This window comes from Argopecten irradians, chromosome 9, assembly GCF_041381155.1.
Source record: "Argopecten irradians isolate NY chromosome 9, Ai_NY, whole genome shotgun sequence".
Classification (NCBI taxonomy): domain Eukaryota; kingdom Metazoa; phylum Mollusca; class Bivalvia; order Pectinida; family Pectinidae; genus Argopecten; species Argopecten irradians.
In genome coordinates this window covers 16601159-16624365 of record NC_091142.1, presented here as the reverse complement: position 1 = coordinate 16624365, position 23207 = coordinate 16601159, and the positions used below count along the sequence as shown (strand labels likewise).

The window sequence follows — 23207 nt, the reverse complement described above, 5'->3', positions numbered from 1 at the left end:
GTGAATACGTACCCCAGAACAAGTGATATCGTGTAAGGCTACTTCCAATAGGCAATGTATATAATATAATCATCTAAGACTAGACATCTTATCATACAAATAAATAGTCATTATTAGACAAGTAGCATGGATAATGTGTCATAGATCAACAATTGTATTGATAAATAAAATGTAAGCGTTACTTCAGTTATAATTTTTAACAAATTTCGTTATGAAAAATAATATTCCACATGCAGAGCTTACACTTCAAATGCAGAAAGAGAAAATATGATTTCATAAGGCAGATGGGGGCAATATGAAGCTTGCCCTGAGATTATATCATAGAAGTTTAAGACTGACGCAAATCATCATTGTTTGTTTCTTTTGAAAGCGAGTTTCATTGACTATTTTATATTTTTGCTATTTCTGCTTTTAATTACATTAATCGTCGTTGACACTTACAGAGCAACCATCCGGACAGAAACATACACAGCAGAGATACAAAGATAACATGAAACCGTTCACGCCCTTTCAGGATTTTCCTCCAATAGAACTGTTTAATCATGACAACACGCCGAGCTCACATTTTATATGAAAATGATTATTTATGAACGCAATATTTATGTTTTACGTATATCATTAACATTTACACGATTTTTTTCTGCGTTACTATAATACAATAATTGTCACGAAAACAATTTTGTCATTTTCTACGTCTCTGCATGTCTGTTTGAAAATGAATATCTGCAAACTCTGCATGGTTTTCCGAAGAAATAATCCGACTAAAATACAGATCTTTGCTATCAATGTAGTCTATGTTATAAATATCTTCACAACATAATGTATGATACATGTACTGAAAACCTGTATCTTAATCTGACTGTCGTAGTCATGAAATCTATTCTCGTAATCTATTATCTTCACTAACTATTTGTGTTTTCGTCTTTATAGCGACATTCCTTTTTAATGTTTTATATTGACAATTATCAGTTCAGGACAATGAAGTCTAATTCTTAATTATTATAATACCTTTTACCGAAAATGATTATTTAAATGTACTAAAAGCTGTACAAAAAAATAATAATGACATTGAACTTCTTTGCAATCACACCTATATCTGACATAATTCTGGCATTTTGTGTGTGTATTCTATATACATTGTATATATATACTCCTTTTATACTTAATGACATGGGGTATACACATATGTCTATATACTTGAGTCATCTATAACATCACGACCAAAATCTTATTTTGGCATTAGGGTTAAATCTACATGTGATCATACATAAAATACAACATTTATAATTATGCAATTTGAATATTTAAAACAATTTATACGTATTAAAATAAAATGCGTTTCAATAAGAATACTGTTTTTGTGGTCGGTAAATGTAAAATTGTACATCTTAAGCACAATGACATTATTATACGGATTATCTTAGAGAAACATAAAAATATTTTTTTTTAATATTGTGATTCTGAGGCACTTAAAATGTGAATGTTGTTACATAATATCTTTCTCTTTCTATCATAACCACTATATATGCATGGCCAAAGAAATATCATGTGTATATATTTTACTACAAAATTAAATTGGTATTTAATTACAAATAAATTTGATATACATAGTAAACTTTTCTACGTCAACACTAATTGTGCAATACTTTATAACCGAGGAAAAGAAGTTAAAGAGTGTATAGACCAGGAATGTTATGCAAAAAATAAAAATGATATTCACATTTGTGTAAACGAACTTATTTCAACGAGAGATTAAAGTCACGAGCAAATACAATTTGCGAATACACATTACACATCAGTTTATTACGTCATAGTTACAGGTCTTTTTGGCAGTATAATTCGAAAATAAGCTATTTGTGTATGAGCATGCCAAATTATATTAGTTCGCTCATTTAAGGGAGTTGTTTTCAGAATATAATAACAATATCAGTACTAAGGGCGTCAAAATAAACATTAGTTTTTTTGTTGATATCCAACACATACTATAATACTATATAGACATACTGTACTAGTATAATACATTCAATACACTGTCTTACGTCGAGACAATATGAATATGGACATTTTTCTAATACAATAGCAAAAATTCACAATGGCAGCGTCCAACGATCACATAAAAGACAATATGGCATTAGCACCATCAATACATCTTGAGTCTGACTTGGAAACTAGTCACAAGAAAACAAACTTTTTAATACAGGATCAAGCAGGCCGATTGATCATTAATTAAATCTCTAAGCAAAGATGTTTTTCTGCAGATTTTGTGAATATATTTTCCACAAAGATTGCATATATGTAGGAAGATAATAGTGTCACCTGAATTGTACTCAAACAGGACTTGTATATATTGTCAGAAGCTTTTAAGTGGTAAAATGCCGATAACAAAATATCTGAAAATATAGAGAACAAACCATACCAAAAAATCTCCACAATTTACACGATTTTACTTATGCATATTTCAAACTGTTTTACTTTTTCAAGTGTTTCAAGATAACATGTAATTTAATCATAACATACAGAGAGGGCATCCGTCAAGACTTCAGCGTATAATTTATAACTGTATTTCATAGATCATTTACAAGTGTAGATAACGGAAGTGCATAGAGCGTGCCTAATGAGTTCATTGCAGAACAACTACAAATATGTCTTATAATAACATATTTTCAGAGAGTAGAAGTATGTCTTATAATAACATATTTTCAGGAGGGAGAAAACTGTCTTATAATATCATATTTTCAGGGAGAAGAAAAATGCCTCTTCATAACATATTTTCAGAGATGAGAAATATGTCTTATAATAACATATTTTCATAGCGGAGAATTATGTCTTATAACATATTTTCAGAGAGTAGAAATACGTCTGATCATAATATACAGGTTTTATATCCTCGAAATAAAGTTTACTATTATCATTATCATTTTAGATAGAAACCTGAAAATATCATTATTCCCTTCGCTAGAAAATACACATTTCATAAATAGGTGTATACATGCATTGAAACTGAACTGCTTCAAACACTTCAAGTTACTGACGGATGTTGCTATATAAAATTTGTGTTTTAGTTTTTCATCAGCAGATGTATAAAACAAATACATGTATATTACTGATGAAATATCACGACATGAAGTAACTATATGAATACCTATCCGGTGAAACCATTATAAAATATAACTTATATATAATACCAACACTAAACACTCTTTTATCCTACCCAGTAGTGAAATCTCGCAAAGACAGATATCATGTACTAAATAAGTAGCAACACGAAGAAAACGAACACAAATGAAGATCCAAGAATGTTTGATACTTCAAATGACAGATCAGAGATATTTGCATATTACAGAGTTAGCTCCCTTTCGGTTAGGTATCGATTGTTACGTCATTATTTATAAGCGCAATTGACGTAAGTTTCTCCGAAAAGTATGATGTTACGCTTGTAAACACATGACGTCACAATCAGTACCTACCCACGAGGGCAGATAACTCTGTAATATGCAAACACAGAATCGTCTAGTTAGATTAATTTGAATATGTAATATCTAATTAACAGGCTAGAAAAACAGATTATGTTGTATGCAGCACACAACGATTATATAACGGGATTGTTATCTGCTGAAGAACTATACCAGCATCAGGTTGGTGTACAAAATGGACGGAATTGGAACAGTTATCAAGTGATTTAAAATCTAGATTACATATCCCGGTCAACAAGAAAAGCAAGTTTCGAAAACTTTTGTTCAGTGGTAACACATACAACTAAATATTAGAAAAATGTTATCACAGATATCATAAAAAGAAAATATACTTTAATTAGACCCAGTAAAATAAATCAACAAATGTACCCTTAACTAATCTACTAAAATGTACGTGTATTACAATGTACATTTACATAGCACCCATTTTATAGCTTATTTCCCCGGATAACCCGCTATTTTGTGCCCTTTAGACTCTGCCCATGATTTTAATAGTTCGTCCTGTTGCGTCAGTTGCTTTTCAAATTTTGTCACCAAAGCTTTGAGATCTTTGATGTTTGCGTCCCGTTCCTTTACCGCCAGCTGATACTTCTCCAATTTCATTTGAGATTCTTGACAATTTCCACACTGGCCAGCTTGGTTGTTCTGAAACAAACACATTTTGCCACCATTAAACTTGTCATTCATAATCATATATGGTTATAATAGGAAATACTATCAAAAGAAAATCTTAAAAAAAAATCAAATGCAAAATAATTTTGCAGTGCTCAGTATGATTAGAAATAATGTTAAGAATATTCTTTCCTATGGTCTCATTTGTTATACAATGAATTTAAGTATTCTTCAAAATCGCTAAGAGAATTCTCTAATATATATTTTATAGCTATATCAAACGACAACATAGATCATGTCAAGTCAGGGTCTGCATACTAATGTCGTTAAATCACGTCGTGCTTAGCAGATGACAGGTCATATCTACAAACATTTTGATTTGTCTGAAAAAAGATTTATCGATGGGTATATCAGAAACTGATACAACGTATATTGTAAATGGTCATGGACCACTCTTGCGTTTATTGTTTGTATATTAAAATTCATAACTACCTTCTGTGATTTGAATGACTTGAGTTTCATCCTTAGACTGTCAGCTTCTTCCTGAAGTCGGCCTAGCTCTTTTGTCAGTTCCTCTAACTGCTGTTGTCTTTCCCTGTAGTAAAATAAATGATTATCAGACTCGGATATATACTTTGTAATATACGCTTATTATAATTAGCAATTGCTGAATCCCAATACATACCATGAATTTCCTTTTAATGCATCTGCCATCTGCATCTTCAACCGATTTAACTTTTCATCACGGAGTTTTATTTCTTTGTCTTTCTCGGCAATTTCTAATGAGTGCTTTTCTTCCATCTGTTCAAAAATAATGTTTATGTATATATCATTATATGTTATGGTAGTTTTAAGATAAAACAAAATTTACAATATAAAAAATACCTTCGAAAAGATTTGTGCAAAGCATACAACAGGTTCAAGTTGTTATGCTTTTATTATTTGGATTTGGAGAATTGTTTTCAATATTATGCGTTGCTATAGAAATAAATTGACTATTTCAAGCATGCGAATACTAACCTCTTTCTTCAAGCTCTCCATCTTCTTTGCGTTTTCTTCCCGGATAGTCTTGATCTCTGCTCGGAGCGCTTCAAGCTCCTTCAGAAGATTATCTCTGTCTGCACGTGTTGTGTCATGTGACGTCTTCTCTTCTAACAGTGCTGCTTTATGAGCTTCCTCCTGTAACACAGTACGTTCGTACAATGTTAAACCTTGGTTAATACAGTACATAAAATAAAAAAAAATAACAGGAAGTCAAGTAACTCCCGAGGATTCGAAGTAATAACTGCAAAAATTATTTCTTGTTTTGCATTAACTGTGTGAGCATTAGCTATCTAGGTGTATGCATAATGGTCTATATTGTATTTGATGAGAGTTGTACAACTTATAGGTATGCGATTTCTTTTATATCAGCTTTAGTTTGCAATTAAAGCTTAGTTTATACAGTATTTTAATATGTATATATGTTTATTCATATATAAAATGCATCAGCATATTTCGGAATCGGAAAACAAGCTCAGAGCTTATATAAATTCCTTTTCCTGAATTATCAAGGCAAATCAAAACACAGAAAACATTGAATTTAGAAAAATGTGTTCATAGTAACATGTGGTGAATACAAGATATGTACATGTACATACAATAAACATACATTTGGTGATTACAATATACGAGAATGGGCTCATAATTCTATCAAAATGTGGTATAAAGTGTTATCAATAAACGCCAGTCTAACAAAGCTGATGAAATTACGCTCCAACAAAATCGTTTCCTTAATTTGATATACATGTAGGTATGAACTGCTAGAAATATTTTTGTCTTTGTATTTTGGATTAAATAGCTATCATTTTCCAAAAGTTTGTATATTCCGGTAAGAACAATAATTAATTGATGTAATGTATTAATGATTATTATAGTATAGTTAAAACATTGTATTAAAATAATGATAGTTTCGATTGAACCACAGGTATAAAGTGGACTATCTTCTACTTTTTTTAAATAAAATGTTGTTTCAGATTACTTCAGGGGGAGGGGGTTTAATAATACCTTTTTGCAAAACACTTTTCATTATGCCAATAGGTGGATTTTCACGAATATCTACTGGTAATGCATTTCATAACTTAATTGAAGAATTTCCAAAAAGAATCTTTATGAGGTTGTGTTTTGTAGTTTAGTTGCTGTAAATTATCTAAATTTTTATTATTATATGACCTTCTGATACCTTATGTAGAATTAGACGTGATGGATAATCTGGAGATTTAAAGCTTGAATCATATGTTCGTTGTTCTAATAACATTGACAAATTCATATTGTAACGTTAATGCGTAATAGAGTTGTACAATATTTTCGATGCAGGGACCTTTATACATAAAACAGTACATCGTAAACTATTGCTGAAAATATTGCAAACTATTGCAGAATGTAATTGAATCACGTATAAATATTTATGTTTGCGGTATATATTGGCGCTGACGTGACACTAACCTGTCTCAGAATCTGGTCCTGTAACGTGACCGCCTCTACTTCCTTGTTGCGTATCTGTTCCTGTAGATCCTCTACTTGTTTCTGTAGACTGCTGATTTGTTTCAGGAGGTCTCGTTCCCTTGCCTGTAATGGAAAGTTTATTATTACAAAATGACTTGCATTCTGGGTATAACAAAATACTCTCGTGATCCCTTAAGAGTTCGTATTATCCGAGTTCCATAAAAATCATCGGGATCACCCTTGACCAAACACAGTACAAAGTATGTACGGTATTATATCTTAAATTTCACGGAGTGGGGATTTCAAGGTTGCCCTTTTTATACTTATTCGCAGGGGTAAACTACAAGTTCACTGCCAGTTAGTTTCTAACAGTAATAAGCTACAAATAATACGTTCTATTTCACCATTCTTTCCATTCTATTCGTGGAAATCACGATGATCGCGAATTTAGCAAACCATTCATTAAGTAAAATAATCAGTAATTCCTGTCTTTAGATCTGTTGCAATATACCTTTTTGTTAAATCACATGAAAGCATGAAATTCAAGCATACAAATTACAACAAATACTGTAATGACGTTTTAACTTCCTTAACTTCTAACAAGAATTGACAAATATTAATGTAATTATGTATAAAAATACCTTATCTTTCAATCCAATTCGCCGTCGTGCTTTTGGCATGTTGATAGACAATTTCCTTTTCGTAATAACAAAATGTCTTACACTAACTATAACTCAGACAACTCGCACGATCCAAGTGCTGTCTGAACACGATCTGTTACATACATGTATCGCATTTATACTGCTTTAATTTTTGGCAGGGCATTCTTTATAGAATGTGCAGTGGATGTATAGGTATTAAGATTTAAGACGTATTTGAGCTTTGGTTAATTACAATAATATGGTACATGTTAATATGTATATATAAACATACTGGACAAACGACACAGAACAGAATTTAAATCATGCTAATATCTTTTCTTTAAACGTTCGGCAATAGAAATATTCAAAGTGACTGATAGCAGGCCTATCAAGTGACATTTTCTTTTGTTCCATACCGATTTACTTCTATTGTGTAATTCCAATATATAAGCATTTTTTTTACTTATGACTAAAGACATATCATACATGTATAACTAACGGTGCATTGATAGCTTTAAATGCCTCGGTCATGGAGAGTAATACATTCAGTGTGGAATATGTTCGATGAATAATTACATGGAACGCATGGATATTACAGTTTACTGCAAACAATCGAGCAAACGATCATCAAACTATATGGATGATGAACAGGTGATGAGTCTGACAGTCTGCCCAACAATTGTAAGAAAATGGCGCAGCTACACTCTTCTCCTAATCGAAGGAACAAGCAGAATGTGTTCTATATATTGAACATTTAGGATTGTAGGTGGTACATTGCACTAGCAAGCGAACCGTGATTAAAAGTATTGTCATTTTTAACAGAACCTTCCTTCAATCTGTCCATTAATTATTTTATAGTCATGAATACAATTTTTGGTAGCAAACCTTTAACAACTATATGTTATTCCTATTAACGATCACCTATGTTAAAAATGCAGAGTGACACGATATAAAACAGCAGGGCAATTACTAGGTAGTTATGACTAAGACAAGAAATTATATCAGATTAAGGATTATGATACCATGTATTATGTACATCCTCAGGATGTCTATCAATCAACTAATGTTCTTTTAAAAATCAAATTATGTGATAGAAGTGTATCGACTTAAAGCCATAGAACTCGACGATGTCAGAGACATATAGGATAAGGTATCAATATTCCACTGTTTTCAATTATTCTGTTTTTATGTTATTAACCTTATTTAAGAGGCTCATTTTTATTTTACAAATATTTTTAGGATAAAAATAAACTACCTACTCTCAATTCCTAAAATGCGAGTCTACACTAAATGTATTTTGTGTAACGTATATATAGCACACAATGTGTGACATATTAAGGCATGCAGATCAGTAACAGCACGTTTTATTATATTGTATATTCAAATGTACTTATATAATCTATAATAGTGATGCCGTGTGCCAGTTGGAAAGTTTTGGACAGTCCTTTCCTATTTATATCACCCAGTCGGTGGGCGAGTGGATTGTGGACTGTTCACATTGGTTGTCCGGTAGGTGAATAGGTAGGCACTAATGAACTGAAGTGTGTAAGTGGGTTGTGGTTTGTCCACATTGGCTGTACTGTGTGAATGGTATGTGGACTGTTCACATTAATTGCCCTGTGTATGAATAGGAACTGAACTGGGGTGGGTGAGTGGGGTGTGGACTGTTCACATTAGTTGTCCTGTATATGAATAGGCAATGAACTGGTGTGGGTGAGTGGATGGTGTGTGGACTGTTCACATTAGTTGTCCTGTGTATGAATAGGCAATGAACTGGTGTGGGTGAGTGGGGTGTGGACTGTTCACATTAGTTGTCCTGTATATGAATAGGCAATGAACTAGTGTGGGTGAGTGGGGTGTGGACGGTTCACATTAAATGTCCTGTATATGAATAGGCAATGAACTGGGGAGGGTGAGTGGGGTGTTGACTGTTCACATTAGTTGACCTGTATGTGAATAGGCAATGAACTGGGGTGGATGAGTGGGGTGTGGACTGTTCACATTAGTTGTCCTGTGTATGAATAGGAACTGAACTGGGGTGGGTGAGTGGGGTGTGGACTGTTCACATTAGTTGTCCTGTATATGAATAGGCAATGAACTGGTGTGGGTGAGTGGGGTGTGGACTGTTCACATTAGTTGTCCTGTATATGAATAGGCAATGAACTGGGGTGGGTGAGTGGGGTGTGGACTGTTCACATTAGTTGTCCTGTATATGAATAGGCAGTGAACTGGGGTGGATGATCGGGGTGTGGACTGTTCACATTAGTTGTCCTGTATATGAATAGGCAATGAACTAGGGTGGGTGAGTGGGGTGTGGACTGTTCACATAAGTTGTCCTGTATATGAATAGGCAATGAACTAGGGTGGGTGAGTGGGGTGGACTGTTCACATAGTTGTCCTGTATATGATAGCAATGAACTAGGGTGGGTGAGTGGGTGTGGACTGTTCACATATTGTCCTGTATATGAATAGGCAATGAACTGGGGTGGGTGAGTGGGGTGTGGACTGTTCACATTAGTTGTCCTGTATATGAATAGGCAATGAACTAGGGTGGGTGAGTGGGGTGTGGACTGTTCACATTAGTTGTCCTGTATATGAATAGGCAATGAACTAGGGTGGGTGAGTGGGGTGTGGACTGTTCACATTAGTTGTCCTGTATATGAATAGGCAATGAACTGGGGTGGGTGAGTGGGGTGTGGACTGTTCACATTAGTTGTCCTGTATATGAATAGGCAAATGAACTAGGGTGGGTGAGTGGGGTGTGGACTGTTCACATTAGTTGTCCTGTATATGAATAGATAGGCAATGAATATAGGGAATGGGTGAGTGGGGTGTGGACTGTTCACATAAGTTGTCCTGTATATGAATAGGCAAGGAAATGGGGTGGATGATTGGGGTATGGACTGTTCACATTAATTGTCCTGTATATGAATAGGAATGAACTGGGGTGGGTGAGTGGGGTGTGGACTGTTCACATTAGTTGTCCTGTATATGAATAGGCAATGAAATGGGGTGGATGATTGGGGTGTGGACTGTTCACATTAATTGTCCTGTATATGAATAGGAAATGAACTGGGGTGGGTGAGTGGGGTGTGGACTGTTCACATTAGTTGTCCTGTATATGAATAGGCAATGAACTGGGGTGGATGATTGGGGTGTGGACTGTTCACATTAGTTGTCCTGTATATGAATAGGCAATGAACTGGGTGGGTGAGTGGGGTGTGGACTGTTCACATTAGTTGTCCTGTATATGAATAGGCAATGAACTGGGGTGGATGATTGGGGTGTGGACTGTTCACATTAGTTGTCCTGTATATGAATAAGGCAATGAACTAGGGTGGGTGAGTGGGGTGTGGACTGTTCACATAAGTTGTCCTGTATATGAATAGGCAATGAACTAGGGTGGGGGTGAGTGGGGTGTGGACAGTTCACATAAGTTGTCCTGTATATGAATAGGAAATGAACTGGGGTGGTTGAGTGGGGTGTGGACTGTTCACATTAGTTGTCCTGTTTATGAATAGGCAATGAACTAGGGTGGGTGAGTGGGGTGTGGACTGTTCACATAAGTTGTCCTGTATATGAATAGGCAAGGAAATGGGGTGGATGATTGGGGTATGGACTGTTCACATTAATTGTCCTGTATATGAATAGGAAATGAACTGGGGTGGGTGAGTGGGGTGTGGACTGTTCACATTAGTTGTCCTGTATATGAATAGGCAATGAACTGGGGTGGGTGAGTGGGGTGTGGACTGTTCACATTAGTTGTCCTGTATATGAATAGGTAATGAACTGGGGTGGGTGAGTGGGGTGTGGACTGTTCACATTAGTTGTCCTGTATATGAATAGGCAATGAACTGGGGTGGGTGAGTGGGGTGTGGACTGTTCACATTAGTTGTCCTGTATATGAATAGGCAATGAACTGGGGTGGATGAGTGGGGTGTGGACTGTTCACATTAGTTGTCCTGTATATGAATAGGCAATGAACTGGGGTGGGTGAGTGGGGTGTGGACTGTTCACATTAGTTGATCTGTATGTGAATAAGCACTGAACTGAGGTCAGTAAATGGTTTGTGGACTGTCCACATTAATTGCCCTGTATATGAATAGGCAATGAACTGCGGTGGATGAGTGGGGTGTGGACTATTCACATTAGTTGACCTGTATGTGAATAAGCACTGAACTGAGGTCGGTAAATGGTTTGTGGACTGTCCACATTAATTGCCCTGTATATGAATAGGCAATAAACTGGGGTGGGTGAGTGGGGTGTGGACTATTCACATAAGTTGACCTGTATGTGAATAGGCAATGAACTGGAGTGGATGAGTGGGGTGTGGACTATTCACATAAGTTGACCTGTATGTGAATAGGCAATGAACTGGAGTGGATGAGTGGGGTGTTGACTGTCCACATTAATTGTCCTGTATATGAATAGAAACTGAACTGAGGTGGGTAAATGGTTTGTGGACTGTTCACATTAATTGTCCTGTATATGAATAGGCAATGAACTGGGGCGGATGAGTGGGGTGTGGACTGTTCACATTAATTGTCCTGTATATGAATAGGCGATCAACTGGGGTTGGGTTAGTGGGGTATGGACTATTCACATTAGTTGTCCTGTATATGAATAGGCAATGAACTGGGGTGGGTGAGTGGGGTGTGGATGGTTCACATTAGTTGTCCTGTATATGAATAGGCAATGAACTGGTGTGGGTGAGTTGGGTGTGGACTGTTCACATTAGTTGTCCTGTATATGAATAGCCAATGAACTGGGGTGGGTGAGTGGGATGTGGACTGTTCACATTAGTTGACCTATATGTGAATAGGCAATGAACTGGGTTGGATAAGTGGGGTGTGGACTGTTCACATTAATTGTCCTGTATATGAATAGGAAATGAACTGGGTGGATGAGTGGGGTGTGGACTGTTCACATTAATTGTCCTGTATATGAATAGGAAATTAACTGGGTGGATGAGTGGGGTGTGGACTGTTCACATCAATTGTCCTGTATATGAATAGGAAGTTAACTGGGTGGATGAGTGGGGTGTGGACTGTTCACATTAATTGTCCTGTATATGAATAGGAAATGAACTGGGGTGGGTGAGTGGGGTGTGGACTGTTCACATTAGTTGACCTGTATATGAATAGTCAATGAACTAGGGTGGGTGAGTGGGGTGTGGACTGTTTACATAAGTTGTCCTGTATATGAATAGGCAATGAACTAGGGTGGGTGAGTGGGATGTGGACTGTTCACATAAGTTGTCCTGTATATGAATAGGCAATGAACTAGGGTGGGTGAGTGGGGTGTGGACTGTTCACATTAGTTGTCCTGTATATGAATAGGCAATGAACTGGGGTGGATGATTGGGGTGTGGACTGTTCACATTAATTGTCCTGTATATGAATAGGCAATGAACTGGGTGGATGAGTGGGGTGTGGACTGTTCACATTAATTGTCCTGTATATGAATAGGAAATGAACTGGGTGGATGAGTGGGGTGTGGACTGTTCACATTAGTTGACCTGTATGTGAATAAGCAATGAACTGGGGTGGGTAAGTGGGTTGTGGACTGTCCACAATTGCTGTTTTATGTGAATAGGTAATGAAAGTAGTAGGGGGAATGGATTGGGACCGCCCTTATTGGCTGTGACTGTCCACATTGGCTGTACTGTTATGTGAATAAGCCGTGAACTTAGGTGGGCGAGTGGGTTGTGGACTGTCCACATTGATTGTTTTTTTATCGAATAGGTAATGAACTGACATATTAAGCACTTAGTAGTTTCTTATATAATAAGCACAAAATAACATTAGGTCATTCCAAAAACAATAGCTGTGTCTGGTAATCCTACAGACCCCATACAATCAGTTTTTGCAAAATTCATTTTTTTGTAAATAAATTCAGGTAGAGATATCAAAAATATTCTGAATCAAATTGATGGTTTTAATCAGCAGAGATATAAAGTCTTAATTCCAATCAACTCAACAGAAAAAAACTGATTAACTACTAACCCTCTCTATTAAAGGGCGAAACACATAAATCATTATTTGGCCTTTTATATGCATGTACCAGCTGGAGGCACACCTATCTATGTAGTACACTATACTAGTATTAAATATATAATTATATTGACCTATCATGGAGGTAGTCATTCTTTGTATATGCCCACTTAAAAATGACTTATCCTCTTAAGGGCCCAAAACCATTAAATTATTCCTATATTATAATCTGTGTTTATGTTTGTACTTTAGGAATTATAGATAGACCGGATTAAAAGTTTGCGTTTATTATAAACTAGGCACTCTCCTATAAATAGACTTAACTTATAAACAGAAATTATATACTACTAACTCTGCAAAGCTGAAATTGAGTAGGTGGATAATTTCCAAACCTGAATTTAATACATTTATGAATGCTTCTAGAATATGACAGATATGGAAGCAATATCGTTTATTTATAATTTATTATGCTATAATAAAGTGTATACAATGTATATACATTTTATAACTACATTGTAGAACTGTCGCTAGAGTGAATGCATGACTAACAACCTGATTCCTGCATACCCCCCTTAACTTATAACAATATATATTTCAATTATAGCAAAATAAAGACAAACTTTATAACAGGAATTGCTATGAATTACAAAGATTCTATTGAAAGTATATATACACAGCAAAAATCTCATCCATCAAACTAGTAATATAACTCAAATATTATGGATATGTTTTCCTATTCAATATTTTACATTGTATAAATGTATACATATATATAAAGTTAGAGTTTTAATAGACCAAGGGACTAGATCAAGTTGAAAGTTACTTGACAGAAAGATATTACTTTTTTTAATTATTAATATGGACTAAATCTAAATAAAATTTCAATTATTAAACCATGGGTATAGCATATAAAAAAACCAGATGATATTTGGGACATTCTCCAAGGACTATTTTATGTTGCGATGTCAATATCACTATTATATTCTGCGATGCTGTTGATTATTTTCTGAGAATTTCAATGTTGTCAGTAGAGATGTTCAACATAATCATAGACATACATATATGGGATCTTACATGAGTATTCATTTCATATGAGATTTTATGAGAGCAAAAATTATACTTCAACAGAGATTTTATGAAACGAGCAAAAAGTATACTTCAACATGAGTTTCATTAAGTCTCATATGAAATGAACACAAATTTAAGATAGTTTTTATCACATATCTACAAATACCTTCATAACAAAGAATTTAACGTCAAAATGTATTTCAAAAATCCAGCATAGACCGCCATTTTGTCAAACGGTCCTTGTAATCCTGAGGTCAAGTCATTTTTCTTGACATCATTTTATTGTTTATCTGATCATGACATCACAATGAATTTTCAGCCAATGAAAATCGCTCCAGGTCATATTACACTAGTGACATATGCAGAAATATTACACGGGCAAAATCACTGAATATTAGGTGAATTATGTGACAAATATGCATACAGATGTTATTGTTCAAACTTATAATTCTAGCAAGCACTCAATAACAAATTAAGTCCAAGTTTATATACCTGGTATGTAATTGTCTAAAGGAATAAGGAAGGGGGTAAAAGTGTCTTACAAAGTCCACAAAAACTCATGTGTTTACATGTATATGTACATAATATTTATAATATCGATTTGACCTTTTTCTAGTAGCATGGCTTACCATTCGACTAGTATTATTTTTTTTTATTAAAACGAAATTGAGATTAAATGTTATTTTTGTTTCAAAATTATACATCGCATTCAATAATTATCACTTAATATTAATATTCTTTTTCATCCTTTTAGTTTAAGACTAGTATACGCATTATAATGCAAAGTTTTGAAAATGGTGTGGAATATATGGGGTAGGGACCAAAGTACAAAGAGAAAAACAGACGACAAGACAAGGTTATACATGTATGCATACATATATATCAAGTGATAAGACATCTTGATTCCTCTTTGCCACTATGACTCCCAGTGTTGGCGAAAGCACTTGGCCGATAAATTTTACCTCCATAATCAACTGTCAAAAATTAGATGATCGACCCCACTGTTTGCTTTTATTCAATGTTTACAAAATCTTCAAGAACCTTACAAACAAAATTGATCGATACATATGTGCTTGTAGTTACATTTTACAAATATAAGGTGGCTCAGTATTTTTAGATGTTGTTTTGCGAGCATTATTTTTCATCTAAGTATTAAATTTACTGTTCTTCCCTACAATCAGTACCAGCCTGTAGAGTATTAACAGGATTTTAGTATTTTTCTTCAGTTACAAAAGTAATTTACCTTACACCATTATATATAACCACCATTGAGTTTCTAATTTTGCTTCAAGATAAAACTATTAAAAATGATTAATTGCATCCTGGAAAAATTCCTGTGGCACTATGTCCTATATGAAATCAAGTACTAATTGGGCATTCACCAAAAGCAAAAGAAATTCTTTTTAGTTATTTTTTGTGTTAATTAGACATATATATACATGATTATACACCAATTACTGTTGAAATGATGAGTATCGTTTATGCTCTGTTGGCGGTGGAGCATCTTAAACTTTTTCTTGATTATTTTTGTCTCTAGATGTGTCCGATTTTATTTTTATCTCTAGATGTGTCCGATTTAAACTAGAGGGAGATAATATAATCTATTAATAAATTTCAGCCTGAAAATTCTGATCAAATTAAATTAAGAGTATGCTGGCTAGTTTTCGTTTTAATTCTTCCCATTCCTCAGCATTTCAACTGAATAATCATCAGAATTAGTAATTATATATTATAGTTGACTCAGTATCTTTTGACATTCTGACATATCTGCATGCTATTTTCACATGTGTTCATTTAATATGATATTGATTTTATTACATTATTTATAAATCTATTAAAGGGACAATTCAGTCTAAGAGAACATTAAAATTTGTACATATATCGGAAAAAACCAGTTCTAATGGAAATTAGATCTGTCAGTTTACTGTGATATGCCTGAAAAGCCCATGGTGGCGACATGTGTGTAGATGTTCAAACTCGCTTGCTGTCCTCCATTACCCATATTGTGGTCAAATTTCTTGTATGCCGAACCCTGTACCTTGCTCATAGAGTAATTCAACTTTTGTCTAGAACTGCTCAAATCCCTCTTAGAGTAGCGTGTTTAACTTATTAGGTGAATTTTCTTGCCTAAAATCATTTTATCGCCCTCTCAGTCAGAGTGGTTATGTAGTATATTTGTTTACCGTGCGTTACTTTGGCTCTGGAATGGGTACAGCTTCCATATTGTACCTGCTTAATCGTATTATCAACATTTTGATATTTCAACAGTATTAATTAAAATACTAAACAATGACGTGAAATTTGTCAATATTTTATGTTATATTTTTCATAAAAAATGTAGAGCAATACATTTATGCCATATTTTGCTTCTTGGTTATGTAAAAGAATTAGCCTGAGTGAATTGTCCCTAAATATTTGTAAACACCTATAAAATTGACAATCAATAATTTATCCTTTAAATAGCATATCAAATTCATTTTTACAGAGCCAAATTTCAGCCCAATTATACCATTAGTCTTCAAAATTGATATTCCTCTGTTCTACCACAATGACATTTATTTGATATGCACTCCAAGTAGAACATGCGAGGTAAAGTATTCAATATATATATATCAGGAAAATATTGATTACCCATTATTTCATACCCTCATAATAGAATTTATAACAGCCATGCATGGATATCAACAAACGTTTAATTGTGGTCAGATCAATAACAAGGTCACTTGACTACCTGTATATCTAGAAATAATTGATTCTACATGTAAAATGGGAATTCAATGTCCATGAGACCTCTTCAGAACAAATTACAGCTCTCTTATCAGAGGATATACTAAATACTTCAGTGCTATTGTTGAGCAAATTTATATAATAGCGTAACAAGCAGATGGAATATTTTCAAATAGATTTTTAAGTCATGCTGGTCATTATTAAGTAATAAAGAAGATTTTGAAATAATTTTGACTATTAAATGTTTGTGTATAATGAAGATAATAGATAATAATTTTGACAGTCATTAAAGAGAAATAATCTCTCAGTATCCAGTCCTGCAAATCAAAGGAATCCAAAAGTATTAAAAAACTTAAAGCCATAAAATTTTAACTACCAGTTAATGTCTTCAGAAAAACTTATATTAATTAACAAATGATTTCTACATCATGTGTTTTCTTTTTATGTATTTAAACTTTGCAACATGCATTTAAACATTTCATAAAATTAAATGTGTTATATTAAACCATTTATCTTTCACATGATGATATATATATATTAAACCAAATTGAATATCATGTGGTGATTTCTTTACCATCTCTTCATATGCATGCACATAAACATAATGGGAATGTGGTGGCCATATTTGATTTCAGACTTACCAACAAAAAAAATCCAGCCAAACTTCAGCTTTTATATGCCACTAATGAAACACTTCACTTGAGAAGTTATACTTTTGAAAGTCCTGGTCATGTTGATGAAAACTGTGATTAATAAACCATATGCATACTATATTCATAAAATGTAATATACAAAATATAAGTTATTTCTATACTTTACCTTCAGGTCTTGAATCTCCTTTTTGTCTGCCAGGTCCTGTGACTTGGTACTTGATGCCGAGTCTGACTTCCCAGAATCAGACTTGACACTAACACTACTAGGCTTCGCTTCTTTTTCCCTTGCTATATTCTTTTCCCTCTGTGGCGGAACAGCCATTGCATTCCCAGTGATCCCCGCCATACCAGTCTTCCCATCTCCTGTTCCGTGAATTGTTGGAGAATGGAATGAAGACAATTTTGGAATATCATCTTTTCCAGGAGTCTTAGCAGACTGTCTGATAGCACCGAGCTTTCTTACTTTTGTGTTTGACTTTGACATCATAAATTTAATCCTACGATCCACTTATAGAACCTCTATTATATACTCTGCTTTCCGAAGACTCAGTTCATTAATTTGCCTCATTATAACACAATATTGAGGATTGCGTAATGTGTATCGATGAAAAAAGATTTTTTAAATTTGTATGGATGTCATATATTCATGATCGGTATTTAACATTGTTGCTCATTTTTATTTTTGTCAGTCTTGAAGTGAATTACCATCATCTGTAAATAAAGAAAGAAAAACATTTTTTGAAAAGAATGAATTTGAAATCAACATTTACATATATACATATAAGACATTCAAAACCAGTTTTCAGATGCAATATGGTACAATACCTAATAATTTATAAAACAACTGTATGAAAGTCAGATTGGACAGTTGTGAAAGATTAACATAATAACAGTTAGTTCTAGCTGTTAACAATAGTCAAAAGACTAATATATAATATATTTAGCATAAAAAGACACTTTTTTAACATCACGCCATGTCGACAGTCAGTAAAATAACATCCGACAAGAAACTGGATGACCCACTGACTCTATGTTATGGGAGTATACATGCATGTACATTTGTACATGTATAAAATATACAGGCATTTTACATGTACATATGTTCCTTTAATTAATTTGCTATGGAGACTCCCCCAATATAATTTGGTTGACCGTTCATCTGTACATCAATCAAGGATTTATAAGTGAGAAGGATTCGTGACTGTCTCTTTACATTACTAAACACCACACGCGAGACGCCTATGAACCAGGAATAAAAATCATTTTTCTCAACAAATACTTGTCTTATCAAGTCAAACGAAACACCAATGTAAAGTTTATTAAATTTCATAACGTTTATTCCTTGCTTTAAGAACGGAATATTTAGAGATTATGTCTTCAATTTGCGTTTAAAAGTACGACAGCTCATGAAATGACAACCCGCTTCAGAAAGTAAGACGGTGACCCTCGCATCCGCAAGCTACATCAAAGGCTGCGCCGGCGGATATCAAAGGAAAATCAGTCATCGCCCAAAGGCAAAGTCATGGTCAGTGCCCAAACACAAAAGCTCCTGCCTTATATTTCCCCAAAACTCAGTGTGACTTATCCTTTTCATATACGTCCTTGACATCAATATATAATTTTAGTGATAAGTTCAATATATGGCCAGATCGAAAGCGTTCTTACACGGTGACTTCATTGTGTATCGTGGTAAGTTTTCATGCTTGATTAAACCTTACACAACTGATCAGCTGGTGACTCAAACGTCCAGTATAATAACACCCATGTACCTATAGGATCCTCAACGATTTAATACACATCAACAATAACACTCTGATATGTTTGTTCAATTTTGGAATTTGATCCAAAGGTACCCAGTCCTCGTTCACAATAATTATAACTCAACGATAGAAATGAAAACATGTGCTTTCGGCGCCAACTTTGTCTTGTTGAAAATTTTACATCTTACATTTTTTTTAACAGATATACGCCAAGCCTACTACACACAGCACTGGGTCTGTCATTATCCTACACTTAAACTGTATCGGATTACAAAGCACACTACGTAATGATACTCACGTGTTCTGGTTAATTCCCCATTTTCTCAGTAGGAAGAGACACTGGCGAATTTCACAGAGGCGTCCTTGTCGACAAGTCGAAACCGAACACTGTCTGATACAGGACACCCGATTGGTCAATAAAGACCTACCAAGGGCGGTAACTCATTCAGTCATCCGGTATGCCGTCTGCTTTAGATAACCATATTCCACAAAATATGTTCTGTAGGGCTGTAGAGCTGTAATTTTAGACAGAAAACCGTTTCCTTGCTCTTCAACTTCTTTTAATTTCTTTTTATTTCTTTTTGTTTCAATCTTCGAAAATTAGCAGAAGCTGACCACAAACAGTCATATTCAAAAATGGTATTTTTGTCACTATCAAAAAAAAAGACCAGACGATTTTGTATTTTTCTTCAGTTACTAAAGTTATTCCACTTACTTTATACCATTACCACCATTGAAAAGTTTGAACTTCTAATTTTACTTCAAGTTAAAAATATTGAAAATAGGCCTAATCAAAAATATTTGCATCCCGAAAAAAATATTCCGTGGCACTACCTACATGTACAATGTACATGTAGAATTCTACATGTACATTTAGATCTATTTCTTATCATAAAATGAAGTAGAATCTAATGATTGCGAATGCACCAAAGGCGAAATAAATTATTTTGTTATTTTTTGAGTTAATTAGGCATACTTATACACGATTAACACCAATTATTGATCAAATGATGAATATCATTTATGCTCTGTCGATCGTAGACTCGTGGTCCGCTAAACCTGCCTATATTATTAGGCTTTTTTGATTTATTTTTTGCCTAATAGATCTAGACTCTATATAAGGCAAAAAAAAAAAAAAAAAAAACTAATAATATAGGCAGGTTTAGCGAACTAGCTCTGTCGGCGGTGGAGCATCTTTAACTAAGACTGTATGAAAGTTGATACTAATTAACTGGTTGAACTACTAAGTTAAAAATCTGTTTCATGATACATGTACGTGTATGTCTAAGAATCATTTAAAGATGTTCTAACACTGAAAAATGTTGGGTTTTTTTCTACCAAAAACAGGAGCAGATGAATTAGAGCACACTGGGGTATTATCGACCACTTATACTTAGGATAAATTATAAGGTACACTGGGCCACTTTACGGCTTTATACAACCGGGACTAAGGCGGTGCGATAGTCCATTTAAAGAATCATCGTTTTGTACAAGCTTGATGCAAAGGTACATGTAGTAGCTGACCTTGATATGACCTTCAATATTAAGCAACAATATGTGCTGGGTTAGTCCGGTAAACCTGCCTATATTATTAGGCTTTTTTTGCCTAATATATACATATACGGCAAAAATAAAATTAAAACAGCCTTATAATATAGGCCGGTTTTGCGGACTAGTGCTGGGTATTATCGACCATATCCGGGTATTATCGACCATCAAAAAATGTTGTTATGCTGATTCAATTTATTATGCTATTTTCACAATATTACCAGTAAGTTGACTAATTAATTCCCTTTTAACCATAAGTTATCATCAGATAAAAGAAGAAAAAAATGTTTTTAATTTCCGAGTGCAAACAAGAAACAAAGAACAATTGATTATATAAAATGTAGAGCGGTTACAGTCAATGATAAACTAACTTATTTACAAAAGCCACATGTAAATCTATATAGGCGAGGATGTCTGCTTCCCGATTCAGATTAATAAGTGTAGTGCTCATCATTGCTGCATCAAGTAGCGCATTCTTAAAAAAAAAAAAAAAAAAAAAAAAGGATTCTCCGACTCGAACTCCTCTTCAAAGTCTTCCTACTGTATGTGGCAAAAAGCTTTCTTTGAGCTTCCTTCCTCTTTAATACCCGTTTACTTCGTTCTCTTTCCTCTTTAAGCCGTTTTTTGCTCTGCGCGTTCATGCTTTGCTTTCTTTTCCTCTTCTCTCTTCTGTTTCATTTCCGTTCTCTTTTCAGCTCGCTCTTCCTTTTTGCGTTCTTCCTCTAATTTTTCTTCCTCCCTTTGTTTGAATATTTGCAGAGCTCCACGTCCAGACAATGCCTTTGGTAGTCTTTTTTTTCTATTTGACTTGCCCTTACCATATTTAATTTCCAGGTACATTTAAAGTTATAATTTATTTTCACAAGTAATAATTTATTATTTTGAGAGTAAATTAGTACAATGCACATGTACAATTTATACAACAGTCTTTCATGTAAGAGTTACATCCCTTTATTTTGACAAAAATTTCCTTCAATACTCATACATGTACTTATATTCAATAAAATGGTTCAATACCAGGTGCCATATACCTGTATGAGATTATAAACTATTTAACATTTCGGTTCTTCTTATTTTAGAAATTCCTAGCTCCCTACAGCCTGGCAAAGCCTTTGTACTGCAAATCGAAAACGAAGTACAAAATGTTTTGTGTATTTATATATCTTTTAGCTTTATCTGAAATAGACGAAGTCAACACAATTTTTTTTTAGAATTGAAAAAAAATATGGTAAAATATGATAAATTCCCTCAACGAACCCTAGCGTGAATCATGTTGACTCAAAAACCAAAGCATCCCGCAATTCCTGTCGAATTTGGTAGACACAACATGAATGGTCTTTTTATTGGAATTCAGCATTACCATTAGAGACAAAAAAGTTTCATTCTGTTCTAATAGTTTACTTGCTATAATTGCATTACCACCCAGTCCAGTGGTTCTCCATCTTTTTCCTCTACTCAATTATTCTTGAATGTGAAAAAAAGAATATACAATGTTGGGCTTTACAAACATCAGAACGGGAAAAAGACAAAGACGAAAAAAACCAACATTAATATAAGAACAGAAACACACTCAAGACTTTATTAAATTTTCAATTTTATTTGATGTTTGTCAGTAAGAAAATCGTTGCGAGAATAAATTAGAACTACATAATAATGTATATCTTATAGAGAAAAATAGAATGCATCAACATATTGCCTAGACGTACTTAAATGGAATGTTCCTCCTGTGTTGTTAATGACTGGGATTCCCCATGTTAAACTACCAATTAGAGTGCCACATTTGCTATACTACCAAACACGCCGTCTCAAGTCGGTTCGCATATACATGTATATATACTCACGCGTGTTTTATGCATGTTCCTGAAGATCTAGAGGGACGATCCAAAATTAAAATTATCCCGCTTTCTCACATGTGCTTCAATCATAAGCAATTGTGTTAAAGCAGTTAAACGTTCATTATGCGAACATTTATTTTGTATAACAAATATATACAATATCAATAATGTACCCGAGGGTCACAAAATGTTATAAAACCCGGGGCTTGCCGAGGTTTTAAAACATTTTGTGATCCCGAGGGTAGAATATCCCTATCCTTCATATCGACAAATAAAAGAGTATTTTTCTCTCATACATTGACATTTTATTGCAATTTTAAAACTATTTTTCTCTGCATTTTGAAATAAATTACAAACAAAACGCAACTGCAAATAAATTCTTCACACATGAAAATTACATGATATTTTCAACG

At 34.1% G+C, this 23207-nt stretch overlaps 1 protein-coding gene across 2 annotated transcripts; it reads right to left on the bottom strand.

Annotated features, from left to right (window-relative positions):
- Window positions 1–1332: 1332 nt before the first annotated feature.
- On the bottom strand, window positions 1333–19835 carry LOC138331636 (intraflagellar transport protein 74 homolog). 2 transcript variants are annotated; one of them, XM_069279357.1, is made up of 7 exons: window positions 19710–19835; window positions 17818–18362; window positions 6570–6692; window positions 5106–5264; window positions 4771–4886; window positions 4578–4680; window positions 1333–4118 (listed from the first exon to the last, which is right to left on the bottom strand). In XM_069279357.1, exons 2-7 carry the CDS (start codon window positions 18136–18138, stop codon window positions 3909–3911), a joined length of 1032 nt encoding a protein of 343 aa, XP_069135458.1. In that variant the 5' UTR covers window positions 18139–18362; window positions 19710–19835; the 3' UTR covers window positions 1333–3908. The 2 variants fall into 2 exon arrangements, with proteins under 2 accessions (XP_069135458.1, XP_069135459.1); XM_069279358.1 differs by lacking the exon at window positions 19710–19835 and adding an exon at window positions 19317–19576.
- Window positions 19836–23207: the final 3372 nt, after the last annotated feature.

Excerpts from the sequence above, each read along its gene's own strand:
- LOC138331636 (XM_069279357.1), bottom strand. The coding sequence starts at position 18,138 with ATGATGTCAAAGTCAAACACAAAAGTAAGAAAGCTCGGTGCTATCAGA. Across the intron at positions 4,887-5,105 it reads TGGAGAGCTTGAAGAAAGAG|ATGGAAGAAAAGCACTCATT; the intron begins GTTAGTATTCGC and ends ATTTTTGAACAG. Across the intron at positions 4,119-4,577 it reads AGTCATTCAAATCACAGAAG|AACAACCAAGCTGGCCAGTG; the intron begins GTAGTTATGAAT and ends TGTTTGTTTCAG.